This window comes from Marmota marmota, unplaced genomic scaffold, assembly GCF_001458135.2.
Source record: "Marmota marmota marmota unplaced genomic scaffold, marMar, whole genome shotgun sequence".
Lineage (NCBI taxonomy): Eukaryota > Metazoa > Chordata > Mammalia > Rodentia > Sciuridae > Marmota > Marmota marmota.
In genome coordinates this window covers 41,421,713-41,446,754 of record NW_026000016.1, presented here as the reverse complement: position 1 = coordinate 41,446,754, position 25,042 = coordinate 41,421,713, and the positions used below count along the sequence as shown (strand labels likewise).

The following is a 25,042-nucleotide window of genomic DNA, read 5'->3' as shown; positions in this document are numbered from 1 at the left end:
TTTTTTTTTTTTTTTTTCCATATATCATATATCTATAATCCCCATATTTGGTAAAAGAAAGTAATTTTATTTTTAATGACAACAATAACCCTGAAAGTGGTCTAGCTCATTTGTTTCTCAAACTCCTCTACAGTTGTCCCTTGGTATCCATGAGGGATTGGTTCTAGGACCCCAGCAGATATCCAAATCTGTATGTTTATAAAATGGCATAGTATTTGTGTATAACCATGCACATCCACATCCTCCAGTATGCTTTGAATTCTCTTATAGTATTTCTAATATTTAATGCAATGCCAGTAGTGTATAAATAGTTTTTAGACTTTATTGTTTAGAGAATGATGGCAAGAAATCAAGTTGGTACATGTTCAATACAGTCACATCTTTATTTTCTTTTTTCTTTTGGAAAATGTTCCACCCTCACCTGTTTGAATTCATGGATGGGAAATCCGTGGAAACAGAGAGCTCACTATGTTTATATTATCAGTCCTGTAATGTTATAGTACAGGATGCCTTATGTACAGAATTTTCAAGCATAATAAGATAGTTTAGCAACCATAAAATAAAGGAAATATTTAAGATCTGGAAATAAAGTCTTCAGAAATTATATATAACCAATAGATACCAAAAATATTATAATATTTTTATTTTCCTTCTAATATAACAAAATTGCTACTTATGACTCTGTAATACAAATGCAGTGTAAATATAATTAGAATTGAAATGGATTTCTGAATTGACTACAGCTGTATCAATGTAAAGACTAAACTATAAACAAGATGTTAGCAATGAAACATTTGCTTTCTAATTAATGTGTTCATTTTTAAGCATGGTATTAGAAAACTTAATATTTTTTAAAGCATTAAGAATAGAAAGCTATGTCTATTTTACATTTTGTCCATTATTACCTTTCCCAGGGGTATTGGAGAAGATATTCCACTAGAAAAAGATTTCTGAAATTGAAGTATTATTCAGTCATCCTGCAATCTAGAATAAGAATGATAATTGCTGTTACATCTTATAAACGATATCTTTGGGCCACAATTACAATTCAAAGGCATTGGCGTGCTAGTTTAAGAAGAAAACAAGATCAACAAAGATATAAAAGGTTAAAATCATCATGCCTTATAATCCAATCTGTGTTCAGAAGATGGAAGCAACGTAAAATGCAATTACAAATAAAAGCTGCAGTAATATTGCAAAGAGCTTTTAGAGAATGGCATTCCAGGAGAAAAGCTAAAGAAAAGTCTGCTATTGTCATACAATCATGGTATAGAAGGCACAGAGAATTACAGAAATATATTTATATTAGATCTTGTATTGTTATTATTCAGAGAAGATTTCGGTGCTTTCAAGCCCAAAAGTTATATAAAAGAAAGAAAGAGTCTGTGCTGACTATCCAGATGTACTACAAAGCATATCTTAAAGGAAAGATTGAGCGCACCAACTACTTACAGAAACGAGCTGCAGCCATTCAACTACAGGCAGCTTTCAGGAGAATGAAGGCTTGGAATTTATATAAACAAATTAGAGCTGCTTATGTTTTGCAATCATATTGGAGAATGCGACAGGACAAATTTAGATTTTTAAAAGTTAAGAAGATTGTTATCAGATTGCAGGCACACATAAGAAAACATCAGCAATTACAGAAATATAAGAGGATGAAGAAAGCAGCCATTATAATTCAGACTCATTTCCGAGCTTACATTTCAGCCAGGAAAGTTCTAGCAACTTATCAGAGAACACGTTCTGCTGTCATTGTTCTACAGTCTGCATATAGAGGGATGCAAGCCAGGAAAACATTTATTCATATCCTAACATCTATTATAAAGATTCAGTCATATTATCGTGCTTATATTTCCAGAAAGAAATTTGTGAGTCTAAAAAATGCTACAATAAAGTTGCAGTCAGTTGTCAAGATGAAACAAGCACGTAAACAATATTTACTTTTAAGAGAAGCTGTACTATTAATCCAGCAATGGTACCGTACACAAAAAATGGCTGCACGAAAGAGAGAAGAATATGTGCAGATACGTGAATCTTGTATCAAATTGCAAGCTTTTGTTAGAGGATACCTGGTCAGAAAGCAGATGAGATTGCAAAGAAAAGCTGCTGTTTCGCTGCAGTCTTATTTCAGAATGAGAAGGATGCGGCAGCACTACCTGAAAACTTATAAAGCAGTTGTTGTCATTCAGAATTACTATCGTGCATACAAAGTACAAGTCAATCAGAGGAAGAACTTCTTGCAAGTCAAAAGAGCAGCTACTTGTTTGCAAGCAGTCTACAGAGGTTATAAAGTTCGCCGACTATTGAAACAACAATCTCTAGGGGCTCTTAAAATTCAAACTGCTTTTAGAGGCTACAGTAAAAGAGTAAAATATCAATCTGTTCTTTGGTCTGTAATGAAAATTCAGAGATGGTACAGGGCACACAAATCTGCTTATGATATAAGAACACATTTTTTAAAGAAAAAAGCAGCTGTGATTTCTCTTCAGTCTGCTTATCGAGGCTGGAAAGTCCGGCAGCAGATCAGAAGGGAACATCAAGCTGCAATCAAGATTCAGTCTACTTTTAGAATGAACAAGGCCCAGAAACAATTCAGATTGTTAAAATCAGCAGCATTAATCATCCAGCAACATCTAAGAGCATGGACTATAGGAAAGAAACAACGTGTGGAGTATGTTGAACTCCATCATGCAGTACTGGTGCTTCAGTCTGCATGGAAAGGAAGAACCCTGAGAAGACAAATTCAAAGGAAGCACAAATGTGCGGCCATCATACAGTCATACTATAGAATGCATGTGCAACAAAAGAGGTGGAGACTCATGAGAAAAGCTGCTCTTTTGATTCAAATGTATTGTAGAGCTTACAGAATTGGGAGAGAACAACATCGTTTGTATTTGAAAACAAAAATGGCTGTACTAGTTTTACAGTCAGCTTACCGTGGTATGAAAGTGAGAAAAAGAATAAAGAAATTCAGCAAAGCAGCAATCACTATACAATCTAAATATAGAGCTTACAGAGCCCAAAAAAAATATGCAATCTACAGAGCTTCAGCTATTATAATTCAGAGGTGGTATCGAGATATCAAAATTACAAACCATCAACAAAAGGAGTATCTTAATTTAAAGAAGACAGCAATTAAAATCCAAGCTGTTTATAGAGGTATTAGAGTAAGAAGACATATTCAACACATGCACTTTGCAGCCACTTTAATTAAAGCCATGTTTAAAATGTATCAGTCAAGAGTAAGATACCATGCAATGAGAAGAGCAGCTGTTGCAATTCAAGTAAGATACAGAGCATATTGTCAAGGTAAAATTCAGCGTGAAAAGTACCTGGCAACTTTAAAGGCTGTTAATACTCTTCAGGCAAGTTTTAGAGGAGCAAGAGTTAGACAAACTCTAAGAAAGATGCAGGTTGCAGCAACACTTATTCAGTCATGCTATAGAAGATACAGGCAGCAAATGTATTTTAATAAGTTAAAGAAGGCAACAAAAATAGTACAGCAAAGATACCGAGCAGTGAAGGCAAGAAACAAACAATTTCAGAGGTATAACCAATTGAGGCATTCTGTAGTACGCCTTCAGGCTACTTTTAGGGGCATGAAAACTAGGAGACTTTTAAAAGTTATGCATTTAGCTGCCACCCTTATTCAGAGGAGATTTAGAACTGTGATGATGAGAAGAAAATTCCTTTCTCTCAGGAAAACTGTTATTTGGATTCAGAGAACATATCGTGCAAAACTTTGTGGAAAGAAGCATCACTTACAATTCCTTCAGTTACGAAAGGCAGTTATTAAGATCCAGTCATCATACAGAGGGTGGGTGGTAAGGAGACAAATGCAAGAAATGCAGAGGGCTGCTGTTCTCATTCAGGCGACTTTCAGAATGCACAGAACATTTGTTTCATTTCAGACTAAGAAACGTGTCTCAATTATAATTCAACAACATTATAGAACATACAGAGCTGCAAAATTGCAAAGAGAAAATTTTATTAGACAATGGGATTCTGCAGTGGTCATTCAAGCTGCATATAAAGGAATGAAAACAAGACAGCTTTTAAGGGAAAAACACAGAGCTGCTATTAGAATACAAAGCACATACAAAATGTATAAGCAATATTGTTTCTACCAAAAGCTCCGGTGGGCTACAAAAGTGTTACAAGACAGATATCGAGCAAATAAAAAGAAACAAAAAGCTCTTCAACCCAATATGTGTAAAGAAGAAACAAATAGCATTCAAGCAAGTTTTCAGGACATCAACATAAGGAAACAAACTCAGAAACAGCATGAAGCTGCCATTATTATTCAGAAGCATTTTAAAGCTTTTGTCACAAGGAGACATTATCTCCACTTTAGAGCAACAGTAATTTCTGTTCAAAGAAGATACAGAGCATTAACTGCAACAAGAACCCAAACAGTTATTTCTGTACAGTCTTCTTACAGAGGCTTTAAGGTAAGAAGTAATATCCAATGTTTGCACCTGGCTGCCGCACTAATTTGGTCATTCTACCTAATGCACAGAGCCAAAGCTGTTTATTGAACAAAGAAAACTGATTTTTGTTACACAGATTTTGTAGGTCATATGTCAGAGTTAAAAAGGAAAGAAAAAAGTGTTTTAGCAGATTCAGAAATCTGACCTCTTCAGGCTGCCTTTAATGGCATGACAGAAATTTAAAATATATATGAGGAAAGGATGGCAGTCTTGCTAACCAATCTGCATTCAACTGTTACGGAAGTAAAACCCAATATGAAGCTGTTCAAAGTGGGGATGTTATGATTTACAGGTGGTTTAACACTTCTCTGTTTGCTTTTCACAGGAAGGAGAGTATCATTCTCAAAGTGGGACTATAGTAGTGATTCAAAGAGATCTTTGTGATACAGTCACAAGAAAACTGGAAATGCAGAAATGTGCTGCCCTCCAAATTCAGTCCTTCCTTCTGATGGCTGTGTTTCGGAGAAGATTTGTTCAGCAGAAAAGAGCTGCTGTCACTTTACAGCGTTATATCAGGACATGGCAAACCAGAAAGCAGTTTTTACTGTATAGAAAAGCAGCGGTCATTTTACAAAATCACTACAGAGCCCGTCTATCTGCAAAACACCAAAGACAAGTCTATTTTCAAATCAGGAGGAGTGTTATTATAATTCAAGCTAGAATCAAAGGATTTATACAGAAACAGAAGTTTTATAAAATTAAAAGTAGCACCATAAAAATTCAGGTATTTACTTATTTTAAGTATAAAGCTTCAATATTTTGGCCTGTGTTTGTGAGAATTTTTTAAATGAGTTTAAGCAGGCCATAAAGAATAATAGTACTTTAAGTGACCATTTTATCATCTTCCAAAGTAGAACATTATTTTGAGAGTGAGAAAAGACACCAATGATGATTCAGGCAAGACAGCACAGAACTGGAGTTGTTTTGACCCTGGTCACCTTGCACGTCATGCATTTCATAGGTGTTAATTATAGCACTCCTGGAAGAATTTTGAAAAGATGGGATCTCCGTATTTGACAGTTTTTAAGAGTAAATTTTAAATTAAAGTGAACTGTTATTTAGCATAATTGGATGAAACAGGATAATTATATTCCTCTAATAATATATTAGCTAGAGCTGCTTATTATATAGATGTACTTCATTCAGTTTAGCACTTTTGGCTTCTAAAGCATTTTGTTATTTTGTTTAATAAATTCTCCAATGTGCGAGGAAAATAGAGTTTTATCTCTTAAAATATTAGAGAACTGAGAAAAAATTAACCAAAAAATTTCAGTGTTGTATTGGAAGGAGGCAGATCCAGGAATTGAATCTGAGCACTTCAGCTATTTTTGTTCTATGTGCAATAAATTGGGCTTTGAACCTAAGTGTGATATGTTGTTATCTTGATAGTTGCTGTTAAGCTTAGAAATAATATTCTCTCTCAAAATCCACAACTAATAAGGTGCTAAATATTGTACTGGGTTTTAGGAATAGACCGTAAGATATACTTAGTTGCTCTCCTCAAACAACTTAATTGAGCAAGGGAAATGATAATATTAAGTAAGAAGTGTATGTTAGTGGGAACAAAAGGAATCTAAGCTAATCTTGTGGTAAGAGAAAGCTTTCTAGAGTGAGTGACATATATATTCAAATATTTGGCTAAAGGATGAATTTGGAAAGAGCCAAGTAAAATGTATGGAGGGACTATTTCAGCTATAGGAGATAACACAAAAAATTGAAAAACTTCAGAGAGGAGTACAAAGTAAGATAGGACAAGACTGGCCAGGAGCAAAATTGTGAATATCTTTGTAAGATGCAGAAAAAAATTTATAAAGGCATTTAAGCAGGAGAAGGCTAGAATTGTTTTTATTTTTACAAAGTTACTCTGACAGGAATGTGAAAGGTGAACTGTAAAGGGAACAAAACTAGAATAGGGAGACTATTTGGGAGGCCATTGATCAGGTGAAAGTCAACAGTTTAATATAGGTTAGTGAAAATGAAGTTTGGAGAATTAATTTGGTTAGGAAGAGAATTGACATCATGTTGAGCATGAACAAGGATCCAAGACATGTTTATGGCTTAGGTAACTCAGCAGAAGATACCATTAAGTGACACCGGGAACAAAGGTAAGAGCAGGATTCCTTTACAGATTACACACAAAAACCAGAATGTATGTGGAGTGGTAAGGATTACTCCCCAGGAAGTGGAGAGTAGGTCAGTGTGTTCATTTTCTTTCTGTTCTTCCAAATGCATTGATGCACATATATCTAGATTTCCACATGTAATGCACATCTTACAATTTAAAATATTGGCTAGGATTATGTTAGGCTTTTCTGACAGCCAGCAACAGGGTATGTGTGATAAAGTACATGGCAGGCATTCATTATATCGGCACCACTGTCCTCAGAGGACTCACTATATGCCAGACTCTAATGGGAGTTAGTATGTGACTTTATTTCTACAATTGATTTTTGTTTATCTGCATTAACCTCAGATTGACTGTCTTAATACTAATTCTTCCAATTTACAAAAAATGACGATCATTGCATACCTGTTATATTTTTTGCATTTGATAGGCTATATGGAGAAGATATAAAGCTAAGAAATATTTATGTAAAGTGAGAGCTGCCTGCAAGATTCAAGCCTGGTATAGGTGTTGGAGAGCACGCAATGAATATTTAGCTGTATTAAAAGCTGTTGAAATTATTCAAGGTTGCTTCTATGCCAAACGGGAGAGAACACGGTAATGTATTGTAGCCCTGTGGAAGAGCATAACGGTATATCTGTGGTTGGCAAGTCCTCATAAGTATTTGCTATGCTCAATTTATATGGTTAGTTTTGTTGGTATTTTCTCCATTAATGAACCATAATATATCTCTTGGGATATCTTGCTTTTTAAATATAGAGCATAGCCTTGATGATATAATTTAGTAAGAAATATTTACATACACTTAAAGCTTTTGTCCTTTTTGTTGTTGTTGATATAGCTATTGGCTAAAGTTGTTTTCATATTTCTTTTTCTTTTTCTTTCTTTCTTTACTTTGTATTATTCTTCATACTCTTTGTCCTTAATGATGAAGACCCTAATTACCAACTTTCCATGCAAATTCTATTTCCTCACTTACCCGAGTCATTTAATGTATGTTTTATGTACATTTTTAGAGGCTGCTATTAAATGGTCTTTTTTTTTTTTTTTTTTTCACACTATAAGAATTTTTCTTCACATCCCAGAATTTGTGATTGCTGTCCAGTTTAGGAGAGCAGACCAGAGTTAGAGGACTTAATATATAGACACAGTTGCCACTATCAATATTAATGACTGGTATCTTATTTTCTTGTACCAAAATGGTGAATTTTCTCAATGATATTCGGTCTTATTTTCTAAGAAATCTGACAATCAAACAAACTCATCTTTTTACCTTTTCTATAATACTGAGAAGAAATTAAAGAGCCCATCTTTCTTCTCAAATAAGTGTCCTTTTCTTATCTGATGCTACTTGTAACCTTCCAACCTCTCTTTTTGACCACCTCCTGTCTGCTCAGAGACTCACTCAGACTTTATTCTTTACTATTATTTGTCATGACTCACTTTATGGAGGTTTTTGTCTGGACCCAAATGGTCATACTTTCTTTTGATCTTATTCAAAATTATTTGTCACACCAGAATTATGGAACTTCTTGTTTCCTACTCACTGGGATATTGCCAATTGCAAAACTTCCTTTTTATTGTGTCTTAAGTGTATGCATAAAATTGTGATTGCTACAACTTAAGTATGAATTCCTGCTTCCTTTTGTTTTGCCTTTGTTGTATTTTTTTCTCCTCAGTATTGGAAGTAAGAGAACAATAAATATTTGTTGAATATATTAAATTTGAAATTGCTTTTCAATAATAACTATTTTTTAGGTTTTTGAAGATGAGAGCATCAACAATTATCATTCAGAGAAAATGGAGAGCTATACTTTCTGTAAGAATGGCTCATGAGCACTTTTTAATGGCAAAAGTAGGTGTAAATAAAAATAACTCATTTATAAGACAAAAAGAATTTTTTTAGACCTAATTATTCATTTATTTTATATCAATTATACTCAAGTAAAAGTTATTTTTACTTGGAAAGACACTAGTATTTTATATATATATATATAGTGCATGCATATATCGTATGTTTTAAGTTATTTTCAAACTCAAGTTTGAAGTGCTTTCAGTGAAAATAACCAATCTGGAGAAATCACAATAAACGTAGCATATTTTGTCTAGTATAAGTCAAATACTTAGTAACATGCTCTTTAAGCCACTATTGATTATATATTTAAATTGTTTAACATCTGCATTTTAAAATAGCTTTGGGCTTTAGTTAAAAAATCAAAAATTAAAATTTGACTTAAATTTTAGTGTTCATGTAATATTCACTATGGTTAATAATATAACTATGATTGTTATTACTCTTACTAGTCATACTTAAAGTATGCCAAGCATTGGATAAGCTCTTGTATATGAACAAATTTGATCTTCATACAACCTTATAAGATAGTTACTGTTATCCTACTCAACTTAAAGGTGAGGAAAATGTTTAGAGAGGTAAATTTACTTGCCCAAATAGCTGGAGGTTTATAAAACAAACCTAGCTTAAATGAATTAAAATTATTTAAATTCACATCCTTTGTGTGTGTGAAAATTAGATTGTCAGAATGTTATGTAATTGAGCAACATAAAGTATGCTGGTGGTATGCTTTGTGGTTCTTGAAACCACAGAAGTTCCCTCATGGCTGGTTATAATGACCACTCTGCTCTTTATATTGTAGTTAGCTCTTTTAGTAAATGTATTTTTCCTATAATAACTTTGTTCCTTTTCCTCCTCACAATGAAAAGAATCAGGAGGGTACGAGGGAGAGAACACCAAATATCTATTGATCTTGGCTTGTCCCTTCAATTTTGGCTATAGATCTATATAGACTGTATCACCTTTTCATATCTATGAAATATGACATCCTCAAACATTGAAAAAATTCAAGAATCTCTAGTAGGTTGAAAATCTTATTATTCTATCTATTAATGTCACTTGTAAAATTTTCCTTGTAGAAACATCGTGCTGCTTGTCTGATCCAAGCACATTTTAGAGGACATAAAAGAAGACAGCTCTTTCTTCAGCAGAAATCTGCTGTTTTGATCATACAAAGACATATACGAGCCTGGGAGGCTGGGAAATGTGAAAGAATAAAATATCTTGAATTAAAAAAGTCTACAGTTATTCTACAAGCACTAGTGCGTGGCTGGTTAGAAAGGAGAAAAGTAAGTTTTTTAAGTAGAATGTTTCAATCACGTGAAATGAAAGTATTTGATGTTAAGTGGTGGTAAGACATTTTGGTCTTTGGAGAATATTTTCAGAGCTAATATAATTATTAGTTTGAGTTCATTCAGCTGCTGCAGAGCTACATAGAAGGGCATTGGGTGTCACAGATTTTTGTTCTGTGACCCTGCTGCTTCCCATTGCCAGAGATGCAAAATAAAATTTCTCTTGTATAATGACTCAATAAAAAAACTGAAAGAAGTATGAGGGAAAGGTTTCATAGGTTAAAGATGTTAATTTTTACTCAGGTAGCCTTTTGCTGCCCTTAAGGAATTGTAACTACCATTCCTGTGATGTCACCCACATCTTCAGCAAAAGAGAATTCTGTTAAGGGAGCTCATGACATTTGGCTTCCAATATATAAAGCACTGGCATAGACATAACAGCCTGATTTGAACTCATATATATTAGAAATCTAAAGCCCCAAGATCACTGTTGAAAGCCATACTATAAGAATCTTACACTGGACTTGTGCTACACTAATACTGGAACAATTAATTCATATAATTTTATCAGATTTAACATCACCATCTCTAACTATTCTGCTGGAATACAGTAGCCTTTTGTGGTTTTTAGCATTGATATCTTTCATTATTCATACACTGAAGGTCTTAAATTGCTGTTATTGGGTAGTTTAGTTACATTAAATGCTATAATTTTGCTTACATACTCTGAATCATGAGTTAAATTATTCTAAATATTTTGAAATACAGGATTATAATCACATTGGATCATGATAGTTACATAAGAGAAAAAACTATCTTAAGAATCAGACACTTTAATAGAGGGAAGGGAACAGGGCAGGAAGTGGGGGAAGGAAAGATGTACTGGGATCTGAATTATAGCAAATTATATTCTGTTTTTAAATTATGTCAAAATGAATCCTAATATTATATATAACTAAAAAGAACCAATAAAAAATAAAATATTTTAATATTCTACACGCTATACAACTGAGCAATCAACTCATTTGTTATAGTACTTCAAAAAATTTCTTCAGTTAAAATATTGGTGTATCAAAAAAGTCAGACACTTGATTATTAATATTCTTTTTCTCCTTTAGATTTTAGAACAGAGAGCCAAAGCTCGGCTCCTTCACTTCACAGCAGCTGCATATTATCACCTGTCTGCTCTTAGAATTCAAAGAGCATATAAAGTTCACATGTCTATGAAGAATGCTAACAAACGGGTTAATTCAGCCATTTATATTCAGGTCAGTTTGTCTTTTACAGAAAAACTATGAGATGTAACTTTCCTCTTAGAAATTTTTGACATATATTGAACAATTCTCAGATTCCTTATGGTAAGATCATATAATATGTAACACTTTCAGCATATAGCTATTAGGATGACTGGAAGTTTGGAAATCTTCTTTAAGGAACAGCAATAAAGCTGTGAATTACTCTCTGATGTAATTTTACTCATTTATTATACTCCCACTAGTAAAGTTGGAGGGTACCTGTTCCTCTAAATCCTTCACAACAGTGGCATCAGAAGACACCCTGATTTTTGCCATTCCAGTGAATTGGAAATGGTATCTCATTTTGTTTTTCATTTACTTGATTGCCAGCAATTCTGAAATTTTTACATTTATTATTCAAGTTCTTATCTGTGTATCATGTGCTCTTTCTAATCTTTCTTTTTATGCACTTTGTCCCTTTTTCTACTTGATGTTCTTTTTTATTATGATTTATAGGAATTCTATATTCTGGATAAAGTTCTAATTTGTGTAATTAACATGCATGTACCAATAAAATATTTAGTGAAAAAATAATTTTCAGAATGTTATATAGTTTGATAGAATTTTTATAAATTGTAAAATAAAGGTATTACTTTGCAGGATTAAATACATACGTCCACATATACACACATCCAGTGTGGACTGGACGAGTCTCTACGAAGTAGAAGGGGGAAATGATACTGGAGGTTTGACCTTCTATTTCTTTCTCCTTTAGAGTTTAGCATTGACAGCCAGTTTGGCTTCCCCCTTCACTTCATAGCATCTTCATATTTTCTGCTTTTAGAATTCAAGGAGCATGTAAACTTCACATGGCTATGAAGAATGCTAACATATATAAAATATGTATATAAATGTATGTATGTTTTTGTCTACTTTTAAAAATGTGTGTATTAAAAGTGAAAAAATCTTCATATTTTAAACAGAGATGGTTTCGAGCAAAATTAGAACGAAAGAGATTTATTGAGAAATATTATAGCATCATAAAAATTGAGCATGAAGTTCAAGAATGTATGAACCAGAAAAATAGGGCTGCATCAGTAATACAGAAAGCAGTACGTCACTTTCTCCTTCGCAAAAGACAGGAAAAATTTAATAGTAGAATCACTAAACTTCAGGTAAGTGAAAACTCTATGGTTTTTGATACAGGAATAAAAACAAAATTGAGGTTTTAGTTGAAATGTATCTGTTCATATCATATAAATTTACTGAAAATATTTATTTTGTAGAAATAAATGTATATATAAATTCAAAACAATACGGGCTGTAATCTTAAAATTATTCTTTTATCTCTTTAAGGCATTATGGAGAGGCTACTCTTGGAGGAAGAAACATGATTGTACAAAAATTAAAGCTATACGGTTAAGTCTTCAGATGGTTAATAGGGAGATTAGAGAAGAAGATAAACTCTACAAAAGAACCACACTTGCACTTCATTATCTTTTAACGTATAAGCACCTTTCTGCCATTCTTGAGGCCCTAAAACACCTCGGTTAGTTTGTTATAACAATATCTTGCATAAGATTAGGAATGCATTTTTTATCTTTGAATATTTAAAGAACATTGTGATTACACAGTATTAACTAAGACTTCATTTTTTCTTGGAGCATTGTAGTGGGGTTCATTTTTACATAAATGCATATAACTTTGTATGCTCCATTTCTTTTGGGGGGGGTGCAGAGGGGTACCAGGGATTGAACCCAGGGGTGTGCAACCACTGAGCCACATCCCCAGTCTGTTTTTTATTTTTATTTTTTCACTTAGAGACAGGATCTTGCTAAGTTGCATAGGGCTTGGCTAAGTTACTGAGGCTGGCTTTGAACTTGGGAATCATCCTGCTTCCACCTCTAAAGCCTCTGAGATTACGGGCATGTGCCACCACACCCGGCCAGTTTGCTCCATTTCAATCCTTTGTACTTCTTCTTCTCCCAGTCCCTCCCCTGTCCTCTTTCTGTATTCAATTGGTCTTCTTTCTGTTTATTTATTTTTCTACTTAGTACATTATAGTTATATATAAAATTGGAATGCATTGTTGTTACTGGAAATTAACATGTGTCTTTTTCTCTTTCAGAGGTTGTTACCAGATTATCTCCACGTTGTTGTGAGAACATGGCTCAGAGTGGAGCAATTTCTAAAATATTTGTTTTAATCCGAAGTTGTAATCGTAGTGTTCCTTGTATGGAGGTCATCAGATATGCTGTACAAGTTTTGCTTAATGTAGCTAAGGTAGTTTTCCATTTTAATAATGAAATATTCATTATTCAAGAAATGTAACTCTGCAGATTAATAGATAGATAGAATTGATAGAATTTATATAAATTGTAAAATAAAGGTATTACTCTGCAGGATTAAATACATACGTCCACATATACACACATCCAGTGTGGACTGGACGAGTCTCTACGAAGTAGAGTAGAAATGCTCTAAATTAGAAATTAGGCTGGGAATGGTGCTGCATGCCTAATCCCAATAGCTCAGGAAGGAGTCAGAAGGATTGCAGGTTCTAAGCCAGCCTCAGCAGCTTAGACTATAAGCAACCTAGTGAGACACTGTCTCAAAATATATATTAAAAAAAAAAAAGCTGGGGATTTGGCTCAGTGGTTAAGCACTACCCTTGGTCTCAATCCATGGCACCAAAAAAGGAAAAAAAAAACAAAGTTTGAAATTAGGCCTCTAAATTAAAATTCATGTATATGAAGAGTCTTGATGGGGAAAAATATTTCATTTATGAATATAACTATAGATATGAATGCTATTTTGTTGTTTTATTTCTATTACTTTTATAATATGAATAATAGTATTATTGAGAACTTGCCAGTATTTTTGTACATTATTTAATTTAATCCTTATAATAATCCTGTAAAGTAACTCATATATTTCTCATTTTATAGAAAAGGAATGATAATGCTTACAGAAGTTGCATACAAGCAGTGGTATTAAGATGAGACATTTACCTTCCTTGCCCACCCTCGAAACCACGACTGTAGTGTACCCAATATATTGAGGAATAGTGGTTAAGAACATAGACCCAAACTACTGAATTTGAATCCCAGTTCTGCAAGCTGTTATAGATTATTTGGCCTCTCTTTGCTTTACTTTCTTCAACAGTAAAATGGGTATAGAAAAAAATAATACTCATCTCAAAATGTTACTGTGAAGATTAAATGAGTTAATATACTTAAAAGTTCTTGATACATAAACATACCATGCAAGTGTTAGCTATTAATGGTTTCTTATTTTTATGTTAGAATGATTATTTTTTTGAAACCATGCAAATTTCAGTATGAATGTAATAGTATCATTAAATAAAGCATGAAAAACTAATCCTAGATTTATTAGTATCAAATTTGTTTTATTCTAAAGTACATCTTCCTCTCAAGAAGGATGTAAAATAGTGTAGTTAGATCTTGCCTTACTCATTATCTTACCCTATGACTAACTGTAACAGATAAGTTCTCTTTCATGAGAGAGTCTTGCTAAAATGGTCTTCTCTTTAGAAGCTTGCTTTTATTTACTTCAAGATATTCTTTTTTAGAGATTTTAGCTTTAATTTGTTTTATGTGGAACTTTTGAAGTGGTTAGGAAAGTAAAAGATTAATATGCATATAAGATTCAAATATGATAGGAGTAACAAAAAATTATCTCATGAAGTCCTTTGTACCTGTGGCAGATACTTCAAAGATTTGGCTCTAAGCTGTCTTTACGGTTGGGCAGTTTTAAAGGTGTATGCTTATTAAAACTTTTAATTTCATTCTGTTCTCTTCAAGTATGAGAAAACTACTTCAGCAGTTTATGATGTAGAAAACTGTATACACACATTGTTGGAGCTTTTGCAGATGTACCGAGAAAAGCCTGGTGACAAAGTTGCAGACAAGGGTGGAAGCATTTTCACAAAAACTTGTTGTTTGTTGGCTGTTTTGTTGAAGACAACAAACAGAGCCTCTGTAAGTATTGATCAGTTACTTTTCTTTGAGCTTATTTTCTATGTTCTTTTATGTATAGATTTTATGTTTTTCCTTTAGTAACCGTTACACTAAAATAGGATTTTGCATGTGATCAAACTTGGGTGTTTTTTTTGTTGTTGTTGTTGTTTTGTTTTGTTTTTGCCTAGTATCAGTGTGTGTGTGTGTGTGTGTGTTTGTATATTCATTGTTTCATTTTGATATTAAAGAAACTGAATTCTGAAAATAGAATTTATTTCAGTCATGTAAATAAGAATTTCCTACTTACTAGAGAGTATAACAAATTACCTTAGCAGGGTAGGAAATAAGATACGTATAATTCTCTATCCACCTATCATAACCATAAATATGTCTCAAGCTTTTCTGTGCCGAGACATCTGAGTTATTCTCTCCAGGTATAACAATTAACATAAGAGTAACCAGAGCCCTGCCTTTATCCTGATAACTGTAGAAACCACTGAAGCATTTTAAGCAAGAGAATAATATTTTCCTATTTAAGCTTTGGCATCACCCTGGCTACTGACTGAAGAATAAATTTGGGAAAGCATGTATAGATATGGGGAGACCATTAAAGGAGGCAAATGTAGATATGTAGTGGCTAGACAAGAGATTGTGCTTCACATAGGGTTGTATCAATGAGAGGTAAGTGGATGATTCTAGAAAGTTGGAAGAGGTAAAATTCATAGGACTTAGTAACTAGATATGACAGGTTATATTGAGTATAGTTCCTTTTTGCATTCAGTATCGAGTTAAATGTACAATTTTTGAATATTTCTCCTCTTTATAATTGTCTTACATATTATTTCACAATTTAAAATAATTTGCCTACTATACTTAGAGAGCCGTGCTCTTGATTGTTAAAAGCTCGAAAGCCTACTGCATAGTATTCAAATGATTGATTTTGTTATTCTAGGAGAGATTGAATTCTTATTAGGTTTTAGTAAATGTACACTTTCTTTTTTAGGATGTACGAAGTAGTCCCAAAGTTGTTGACCGCATTTATAGCATCTACAAACTTACAGCTCGTAAACATAAAATAAATGCTGAAAGAATACTTAATAATCAAAAGAAGAATTCTTCCATAGGCATTCCCTTTATTCCAGAAACACCAATAAGGACCAGAATAGTTTCAAGGTAAGCAGTTAATTGTATTCTGTAATTTCATGTCACCATTCATTCATTTAAATAAATATTTGTTAACACTATCATAAGCAAGATATTGTTCTTAACCATAGAGAAACAACATATGAATAAGAATAGATTATTCCAAAAAAAAAAGAAAAAGAATAGACTATTCAGTAAATCTAAAGGAATCGATTTCACTAAATAATGAAATAATACTGATGTAGCTTTGGGTATTTAGTAGCTATTCAACAAATACCTTATGTTAAATAGTTCAGACCTAATGCTAAGAACCTTGTTATATCAGTTTTATTTTCCATGTTAATCTCTATTTTTATGTGGTGCTGAGGATCGAACCCAGGGCCTCGTACGTGCTAAGCGAGCGCTCTACCGCTGAGCCACAACCCCAGCCCAATCCAGGATGATTTTATATCAAGATCTTTTACTTAAGTATATCTGCAAAAAAAGAAAAAAAAACCAAAAACCTGTTTTCTTTTTTTCTAAATAATGTAACATCACAGATTCTGTGACTAGACAGATATATCTTTCAGGGTCACCATTTAGCCTGTTATAGACCCATAAAGATAATTGTGGTTTACCTAGTTTATGTTACTTTTTTTTTTTTTTTTTAAGGTGTTTGTTTATGTGGTTACTCCCCATGATCAGGGAGTAGAAATCATATAGAGCTGCATCTTGAACTACAAAGTGCTTAAATTTGGTTGTGCAGCGTAAAGCTATGTGGTTCAGGAAGAATGACAATGAGCAAACAGATTAATGAGTAAAATAATAAAGATAGTGACAACTACTAAGATAAAAAGAATGGCCGAGAAAGCATCATGTGATTTTTAAGTCCTGGAGGGTGAGTTGAGGAGAGGATAGCACAGAGTGGGCAGGAGTGTTGCATCATGGCATGGCTTTTGTTTTGAATAAGCTTGAGAAACCTACAGCATAAATAAGAGGAAAATATAAATAAGCCATTGGAAAATCATGCCTATGGTTGAACAGAAGAACAAATTTTTAGATAAAAATTGGAGTACTGTTGGTTTGAGGATGTAGATAGCACTTAAGGCCAAAAGATGAATGAATGTGATCATGGATTGAAATTTCACTCCTTTCTATCATTCCTTTCCATCGTATGGACACATACCGCATTTTGACCACTAACCAATGGTGAGGCATTTAGATTTTTAACAAGAAAGAATAAGAAGATGGAAGTGTATATAGTAGGGATTTGTGTGAGAAGATACATGAGCTCTCCCCTGATTGATACCGTTTTCTCAATGTGGTGTGATATTTTAAACTCAACAACTCAGAAGTAGCTTAGAGGGTATGGAAGGGATATTTGAAAAGAGGAAAGAAATAAAATAGTCATCTGGGAGAGCAGGAGCATACTAGGCAATTCAAATGCCCATTTGACATAAAATAAAAATGTATAGTTTCTTTAGCAATATCTGTATAGGAATGGAGAAAGAAGATATTTCTATTTAATTTGGAACCCAAATAGAATTTTCTAGACAAGTTTGATAGGAGAAAGAAACAGAATGGAATAATATTGAGATAACTAAACTAGTTAGGGAGGAAAGTGAGAATAACATTCTAATGAACAATAGGTATGTGTTGAGGTCAAGTGAACTAGAGATCTCAGCAGGGTGGAGGAATTGGTTCAGTGACTGTATTAAAGCAGATAACATGGATAAATCAGAAGTGGTGATAAAGTCTAGAATGTAAACTATGTGAGAAAGGATTGGTTAAGAAAGAATGGAAGGAAAGGGTTGCAAAAACTGAGAATGCTGTTGGTTTTTTAGCCATATGGATGTTGATATTAATGAGAATGGTAGCAGGAGTTGGGGGAAGTCCAAGAGCAGGTTCGTAATTAGGAGATGGTCAATGAGCAAAAGATGGTAGCAAAATAAGTAGTATAAGCTTCAAAGAAGCCAGTATCATAAGGAAATATTCTAGAACTGATAATTGGCAATAATATGAAGTTCTTCCACCTCTTTGAAAAGGTTGTAAGAGAAATGATGTGTCATGAATTAGTTAACACATTAGTTAACACATAAAGATAAAAATTAACTCTTTTAAGAAATTAACTCTTTTAAGAAATGTACTGTTTTAATGCCATATTTTTATTTTTATTTTTTAAAACAGACTTAAACCGGATTGGGTTTTAAGAAGAGATAGTATAGAAGAGATCACCAATTCTCTGCAAGCTATTCAAATGGTGATGGATACACTTGGCATTCCTTATCAGTAAATATAAACATTTTCAGTGTGTACAGTATAAAGAAATATTAAAGCTAATCATGAATATGTAAATTGCTTTTTGCTTTCTATGTACAACTTCTAAAATCTGACTTTGTATTAAAAATAAATATGTATATTACAAATAACTAAGCTGTTTATTAAATTCTTCATTGTTTTTTATTTAATATAGCTGTATGCATATAACAAATAAATATGTCATAAGATGATTATAATACTGTTACTCATGTTTATTAAAGTGTTATATTAGTTTGAATGTAGTCATATTCCTAAAAGGAAAGGAATCAATTATTACCTGTTTTATTGATAAGCAAAAGCATTTTGCTAAAACACATGTTGAAAGTCAAAGATTCTGTCTATTCACTTAGAAAATGAGAAGAGCATAAAATATTCCCACACATGTGTGTGTATGGATAATGTACTAATTTGTATCCTTCACTGGCTAAAGCATCCAGAGAGGTAAATGAGCTTCTCTAGGGAAATTATAAGAATATAACCAGTCAGTATATATACTAAAACCCCTTAACTTTGAACTGATTTTTAGTGGGAAGAGAATAGTATTGCTTTAAAAGAAACTTGTTGTTCATTTACATACTACAAATTGGAAAGTTATTAAGTTTGAAAGTTACTTGTTTTGTAAACTTTAGGTTATTGACATCTGTATCTATGTGGCTCCAGGGCCCAGAAGTCTGATAGGACCCCAAAGTTTTCCATGCATGGACACTATAAAAATTTTAGCTGTTTGAAATAGTAAGTAAATCCTAACTAGCCTAAAATTGTCTGCCTATGTTATAGTTTGCATCTCAGGTGTCCTCCAAAAGCTCTTGTGTTGATGCTGTAATGTTCAGAGGTGAAATGATTAGACTATGAGAGCTAATCAGTGCATCCTAGTTTGAATGGACTCACTCGGTGGTAACTGTAGGCAGTTGAGGCAGGCCTGAAGGAAGTGAGTCACTGGGGATATGCCCTGGAAGGGTTCATCTTCCCTGAAACCCCTTCTCTCTCTCTGCTTTCTGGATGCCATGAATGGAGCAGTGCTTCTCTACCACACCATTCTGCCATGATCTTTGTCCTCACCTTGGGCCCAGAGCAATGGAATTGGCTGTTCTTAGACTAAGACCTCTGAAACCATGAGAGCCAAATAAACCTTTCCTCTTCTAAGTTGTTCTTGTTGGATATTTTGGTCACAGTGATCCAAAGCTAACACAACTTATAATTTGGTTAAGATAGATCTAAACATATTGATGTGTTCAAAAGTATATTCAAATATGATGGAGATTTTTGTTTCCCACTCTTTTTTTCCCTCAATGAAGTGTCAGTACTAAGTGTTTTTCAAACATTGTAATTTTTATTGACTTTCTCATTGTTTTGTTTTCCTTCATTCAACAGAGCTTTACTATATATAATCTATTTACTTTGGTAAATTATATATACTTCTAGGATTTAATTGGCCAGCATATAAACATTAATGGTGCTAATTTCTTATAAATATAACCAACTAGTAATTGCACAATAAATATTATGCATGCAAGAAAATGACTTCCTGATGTTTAAATAGTTTTTGTTTTCCTTGTTGAATATTACACAAAACCAAAAATCTTTTGAAGGACATTTAACAGTATTACTGAGCCAGGGAGCAGTAAGCAGTAACATTAGTCCTACCAGGACTTCCCCTTTGCCCATTCCCAGGGAGAGGTGTTAGATTTAACAAGTAAGGAATTATAGAGCTGTTCCTGCACAACCCTGTTTTACTACGTGGGGTGAAGTTGCAGCCTACTCTGCAATTTCCTTTATGGTTTATACACTGTCAAATTTAATGATAAGGATATTGTGTCTTGTGCATTACACAGAAGTACAATTCCCATCTTAGAACAGCTAGATAGGGTGAGATTTAAAAAAAAAAAAATTGTTGGTTCCATACTTTAGGTATTGTGAATTGAACTGCTATAAACATTGTTGGGGCTATATCACTGAATTATGTTGATTTTCAGTTCTTTGGGTATAAACGAAGGAGTGCGACAGCTGGGTCAAATGGTAGTTCCATTCCAAGTTTTCTGAGGAATCTCCACGCTACTTTCCAAAGTGGTTACACCAATTTTCAGTCCCACCAGCAATGTATGAGTGTACCTTTTCCCCCACATCTTTAATAACACACTTATTATTGCCATTTGACTAGAATGAGATGAAATCTTAGAGTAGTTTTGATTTGCATTTCTCCAATTGCTAGAGATGCTGAACATTTTTTCATATATTTGTTGATCGATTGTATTTCTTCTGTGAAGTGCCTGTTCTGTTCCTTTGCCCATTTATTGATTGGGTTGTTTGTTTCTTTGAGTTCTTTATATATCAAAAGATGAGTGGATAAAGAAAATATGGTGTATATACACAATGGAACATTACTCAGCCTTAAAGAAGAATGAAATTATGGCATTTTCAGGTAAATGGATGGAGCTGGAGAATATCATGCTAAGCAAAGTAAGCCAAACCCAAAAAAGCAAAGGCCGAATGTTTTCTCTGATAAGTGGATACTGATCCATAATGTGGTGGGTGTAGTAGGGAAGAATGGAGTAACTTTGGCTTGGGCAGAAGGCAGTGAGAGGAGGGGATAGGAAGGATAGTAGAATGAGTCAGACATTATTACCCTATGTCCATATATGATTATACAATCTGTATAATTACATCATATACAACCAAAAGAAAGGAGTTATATGCCATTTATGAATGCTGTGTCAAAATGCATTCTACTGTCATGTGTAACTAATTAGAACAAATTAAAAATAAATTGTTGTAAGGTGAAAAAATATAAAAAGCAGTGTAGTTGGGGCTGGGGTTGTAGCTCAGTTGTAGAGCACTTGCCTAGCACATGTGAGACACTGGGTTCAATCCTCAGCACCACATAAAAATAAATAGAGTATACTTAAAAAAAAAAAAAAAAAAGCAGTGTAGTTGCATCACCACCCTGTAATTGCGTTGCATTCCTCGTTTTCACTTACCAGTCCTACATGCCCTTCCAGTGGAGTCTCCTCATTCTATCTCATACTCAGGTGTGAACACTTCATTTAATTAACTTGGCCAGCTTCCCATTTTATCCATCTCTTTTATGTCCATTTCAATTTTCGGTAAGACTCCTTTAAATAATGCAATATGTTTTTTGCATATTTATTTACATCAACAGCATCCTGAAGAGCACTTTTGCTATGGTCACGCATAGTTTTAAACACTCGAAATGACTAGTGCTATTTCATTGTGGTTTTAATTTCCATTTCCCTAACAATAATGATATTGAGTATTTTGGGGGGGTTTTCATTTACATGTCTTTGGTGAAAGTGTCTATCAAGTCTTGCACATTGAAAAAATTGACTGTTCTAAGTTGTGAGAGATCTTTAAATCTTTTTGAACACAAGTCCTTTATAGGATATGAGAAGTACAGAAGTTTTTAATTTTTATGAAATCCAATTTGTCTTTTTTCATTTACTGATTATGCTTTCGGTGATATAAAATCTCTGCTTAACCCAAAGACATAAAGATTTTCTATTACATTTGTACTGTTTAGTTCATTGATCCATTTCAAGTTAATTCATTTAAAAAGACTATTATTTCTCCATTGAAATATATATATATATATTTTATGATCTGGCTTCTTTGGTTTGCAAAATGTTCTTTGGACCACATGGCTATTGTTCCACATACACATGAAAAAAAAATATCCTGCTGTTGTGTAGAGTGTTTGACAAACCCAATTCAGGCAAATTAGGTGATAGTGCTCTTCAAGACTTCTGTCTACTTACTACCTGTCTTCTTTTACCAGTTACTGATAGAGGGTTGTAGTAATTGCAGATTTGTCTATGTCCCCTTGAATCAAAAACCAATTAACTGAATGTATTTTGGAGCTCTCTTATTCTGTAATCTTCAAGGTTGTTATGTTGTCTTAATACGTCTACTAATCTAATTATGGAATGATCTAGTTTCTTAGTAACTTTTTTCGTTGTAAAATTTTGCGTGATATTTATATAGCAACTCCAGTTCCTGCTCCCTTTTTCTCTCTGTCTCTGGCCACCCCCACCCCACCCCCCCGTTCCTATGTTTAAAATGTTTTAATTGTGGTAAAACACATGTAACATTTTAACCATTTTTAAGTGTGTGCAGTTTATTGGTATGACATGCATTCACATTTTGGGTATTCTAATTCTGGTTTGCATAAGCATGTATATTAATTTCTGAGGGCTACTATTACAAATGATCACAAATTTATTGGCCTAAAACAGCAGAAACTTATTCTGTTTGGGAGATCATTGGTCTGAAATGAAGATGTTGGCAGGGCTGCAGCCCTCAGGATCCAGGAGCGACTGTCCCTTGCCTCTTCAAACTTTGTTGACTCCTGGTATATTTCTGGGCTTCTGGCTACATCACTACAGTTTCTGTCTATAGTCATATTGCCTCTTTCTCTTTTCTTTATTTAATCTCCTTCTGCCGTACTTTTCAAACATATGTCATTGAGTTTTGGGTACACAATGGTAATCCAAGGTATTTTCATCTCAAGATTCTCAACTTATTTATATCTACAAAGACCCTTTCTCCAAATAAGATGACATTCAAAGGTTCTAGGATTTGAACATTGAAATCTCTTTTGGAGGTCCCCACCCAATCTACTATAATATAGTATACCCATCTACATTTTACTTTTAACCTATCTGTGTTTAAGAGGTGTCTTGCAGAAGATATATGATTTGGACTTTATTGTTTAATCTACTCTAACAATTGTCCATTTAATTGGAGCATTTAGACTTATTATAGTTATTATTAAAGATTTTCCAATTTAGGGCTGGGGCTATAGCTCAGTTGATAGAGTGCTTGCCTTTCATGCACAATGCCCTGGGTTCAATCCCCAGCACCACACACACACAAAGAAAGATTTTCCAATTTATTAAATTTATTCCTCCCCTGCCTTTGGATTGTTATCAATAGTTTACTTCTGGTGTATTAAATAAATTATCATTTCATCATTTTTACTTTAAATAATCATTAATTTTAAAGAGACTTAAATTTTAAAAATATATTTATTCATATAGGTGCTATATTTGTTAATCTTCAGTCAATTAATAGTTGCATATTTCTATCTGGTGTCATTTTCCTTCTGCCTAAAGGACTTCCTTTCAACATGATTCATAATGTAAACCAACTGATCAGGAATTCTTTCAAGTTATGCATGTCTAAAAGGACCTTTTCTTACTATTATTATTGTTATTATTTACTTTTTTGGCCTTCATTTTTGAAACATTTTAATTGGTTTTACAGTTGTAGATTGGAAGGTTTTTTTTTTGTATTTTGTCTTGTTTTTATGAAACTTAGGATTTTATTTCTAAAACCACTTCTAATTTGTGTGTGTGTGTGTGTTTAAAGATCAAACTTTAGAATACTAAATTATCTCAGTAGTATGTCTACAATATACCTCAAGATTGCTACTATTTTAAAGTTTTATTTTTTGAGATCAAGAGTTTTAAGTGTAAAACAAGTAGTGCTTTTCCAAACTCACAATCTGGATATTGAGATTATGAATTAGCTGAGCGACTCCAGTCTTTACTCCAGTATTACATTAATAATAAATAAGCAAACAAAACTAGTCGGAAAATTTTTGAAAAGATGACTTGAAGTGTGAAAACTGATTCACATTATCTATCATAGTGAGAGTAGTGGAAATATGATACTAAAAAAACCTAACTAAAATAAATGATGAAATAGTTAGAAAAATCTAAAAATAGACCTAAAATATGTACATGAATTTAGTAAATTACCATGATGGAAATTCAGAACAGTGCAAAAACAGTGAATTATTTGATAAATAATTGGAATAAATTGGCAATTCTGATGGGGAAAAAAAGTTACTTCTCTGATAACTATCCACAAAAGTTTTATGTTTAGTAGATTCTGCCTGGCCTCCAGGCCTTCCTTGAAACATCAGTGGAAACCTCCATGACTCACTGAATCCATCATCATGCATTCCTGCAGAAATAGCACCACTTGAATGCCATGGTATACTGCCATCTTGACCAGTACCTGGGCCTCCTGGGACTACAGCTGCAGTAGTTCTGAGTGATTGGGCAGCTGAGCACAGTGAAACAACTGTGTGTGTAGGGTGCCCAGGAACTCTTCTCAAAAGAATTTTTCCTTTTACACCCTTGAGCCTGTGATGTAATGTGGTCTTGTCAATTCCTGCCATGCCTTCAAGGCATCAGGTCTTGTGCAAATACTTAACATCTCTTTAGTAGCTATAATGTCTTTAATAAAACAACCACAACTTTCTTTTTTTATAATTTTTTTTTAGTTGTAGATGGACACAACACTGTAGCGCCCCCTTGCCCGCAAGGAAGACGCAACACTCAGGAATCTTCTTTCAGCAGTTTATTCAGGCCCCTGACAGTTCTTCTCCTCAGTTCTCTTTCTCTTCAGTTCTCTCTCTCGGATGCCCCTCCCAGCCTTAATAAAGCATCTCAAGCCCCAATGCAAAGCAGCCACGTGGAGCTTTCTCATAGAGTGATGAAAAGTCATGTGCCAACTCTCCCAAACAAGGAGTTGTTTATCACAGACCACAGCAGAGCCAGCGCCATCTTGTAATGGCGACCATAATTTGCATAAACGGCAGAA

General features: G+C 33.5%; 1 protein-coding gene across 1 annotated transcript in view; it reads left to right on the top strand.

The window, feature by feature from the left end:
• The window catches only part of Aspm (assembly factor for spindle microtubules), a 54,717-nt gene extending 36,260 nt beyond the window's left edge, over positions 1–18,457 (top strand). The window contains exons 18-29 of the mRNA XM_015483791.2: positions 915–4,454; positions 4,819–5,217; positions 7,049–7,215; positions 8,377–8,473; positions 9,550–9,759; positions 10,881–11,030; positions 11,981–12,172; positions 12,354–12,546; positions 13,126–13,280; positions 14,822–14,998; positions 15,981–16,150; positions 18,287–18,457. Coding sequence (XP_015339277.1) covers positions 915–4,454; positions 4,819–5,217; positions 7,049–7,215; positions 8,377–8,473; positions 9,550–9,759; positions 10,881–11,030; positions 11,981–12,172; positions 12,354–12,546; positions 13,126–13,280; positions 14,822–14,998; positions 15,981–16,150; positions 18,287–18,392 — 5,556 coding nt within the window. The 3' untranslated portion in view covers positions 18,393–18,457. The remainder of the gene's footprint in view (positions 1–914; positions 4,455–4,818; positions 5,218–7,048; positions 7,216–8,376; positions 8,474–9,549; positions 9,760–10,880; positions 11,031–11,980; positions 12,173–12,353; positions 12,547–13,125; positions 13,281–14,821; positions 14,999–15,980; positions 16,151–18,286) is intronic.
• The last annotated feature ends 6,585 nt before the right edge of the window (positions 18,458–25,042 follow it).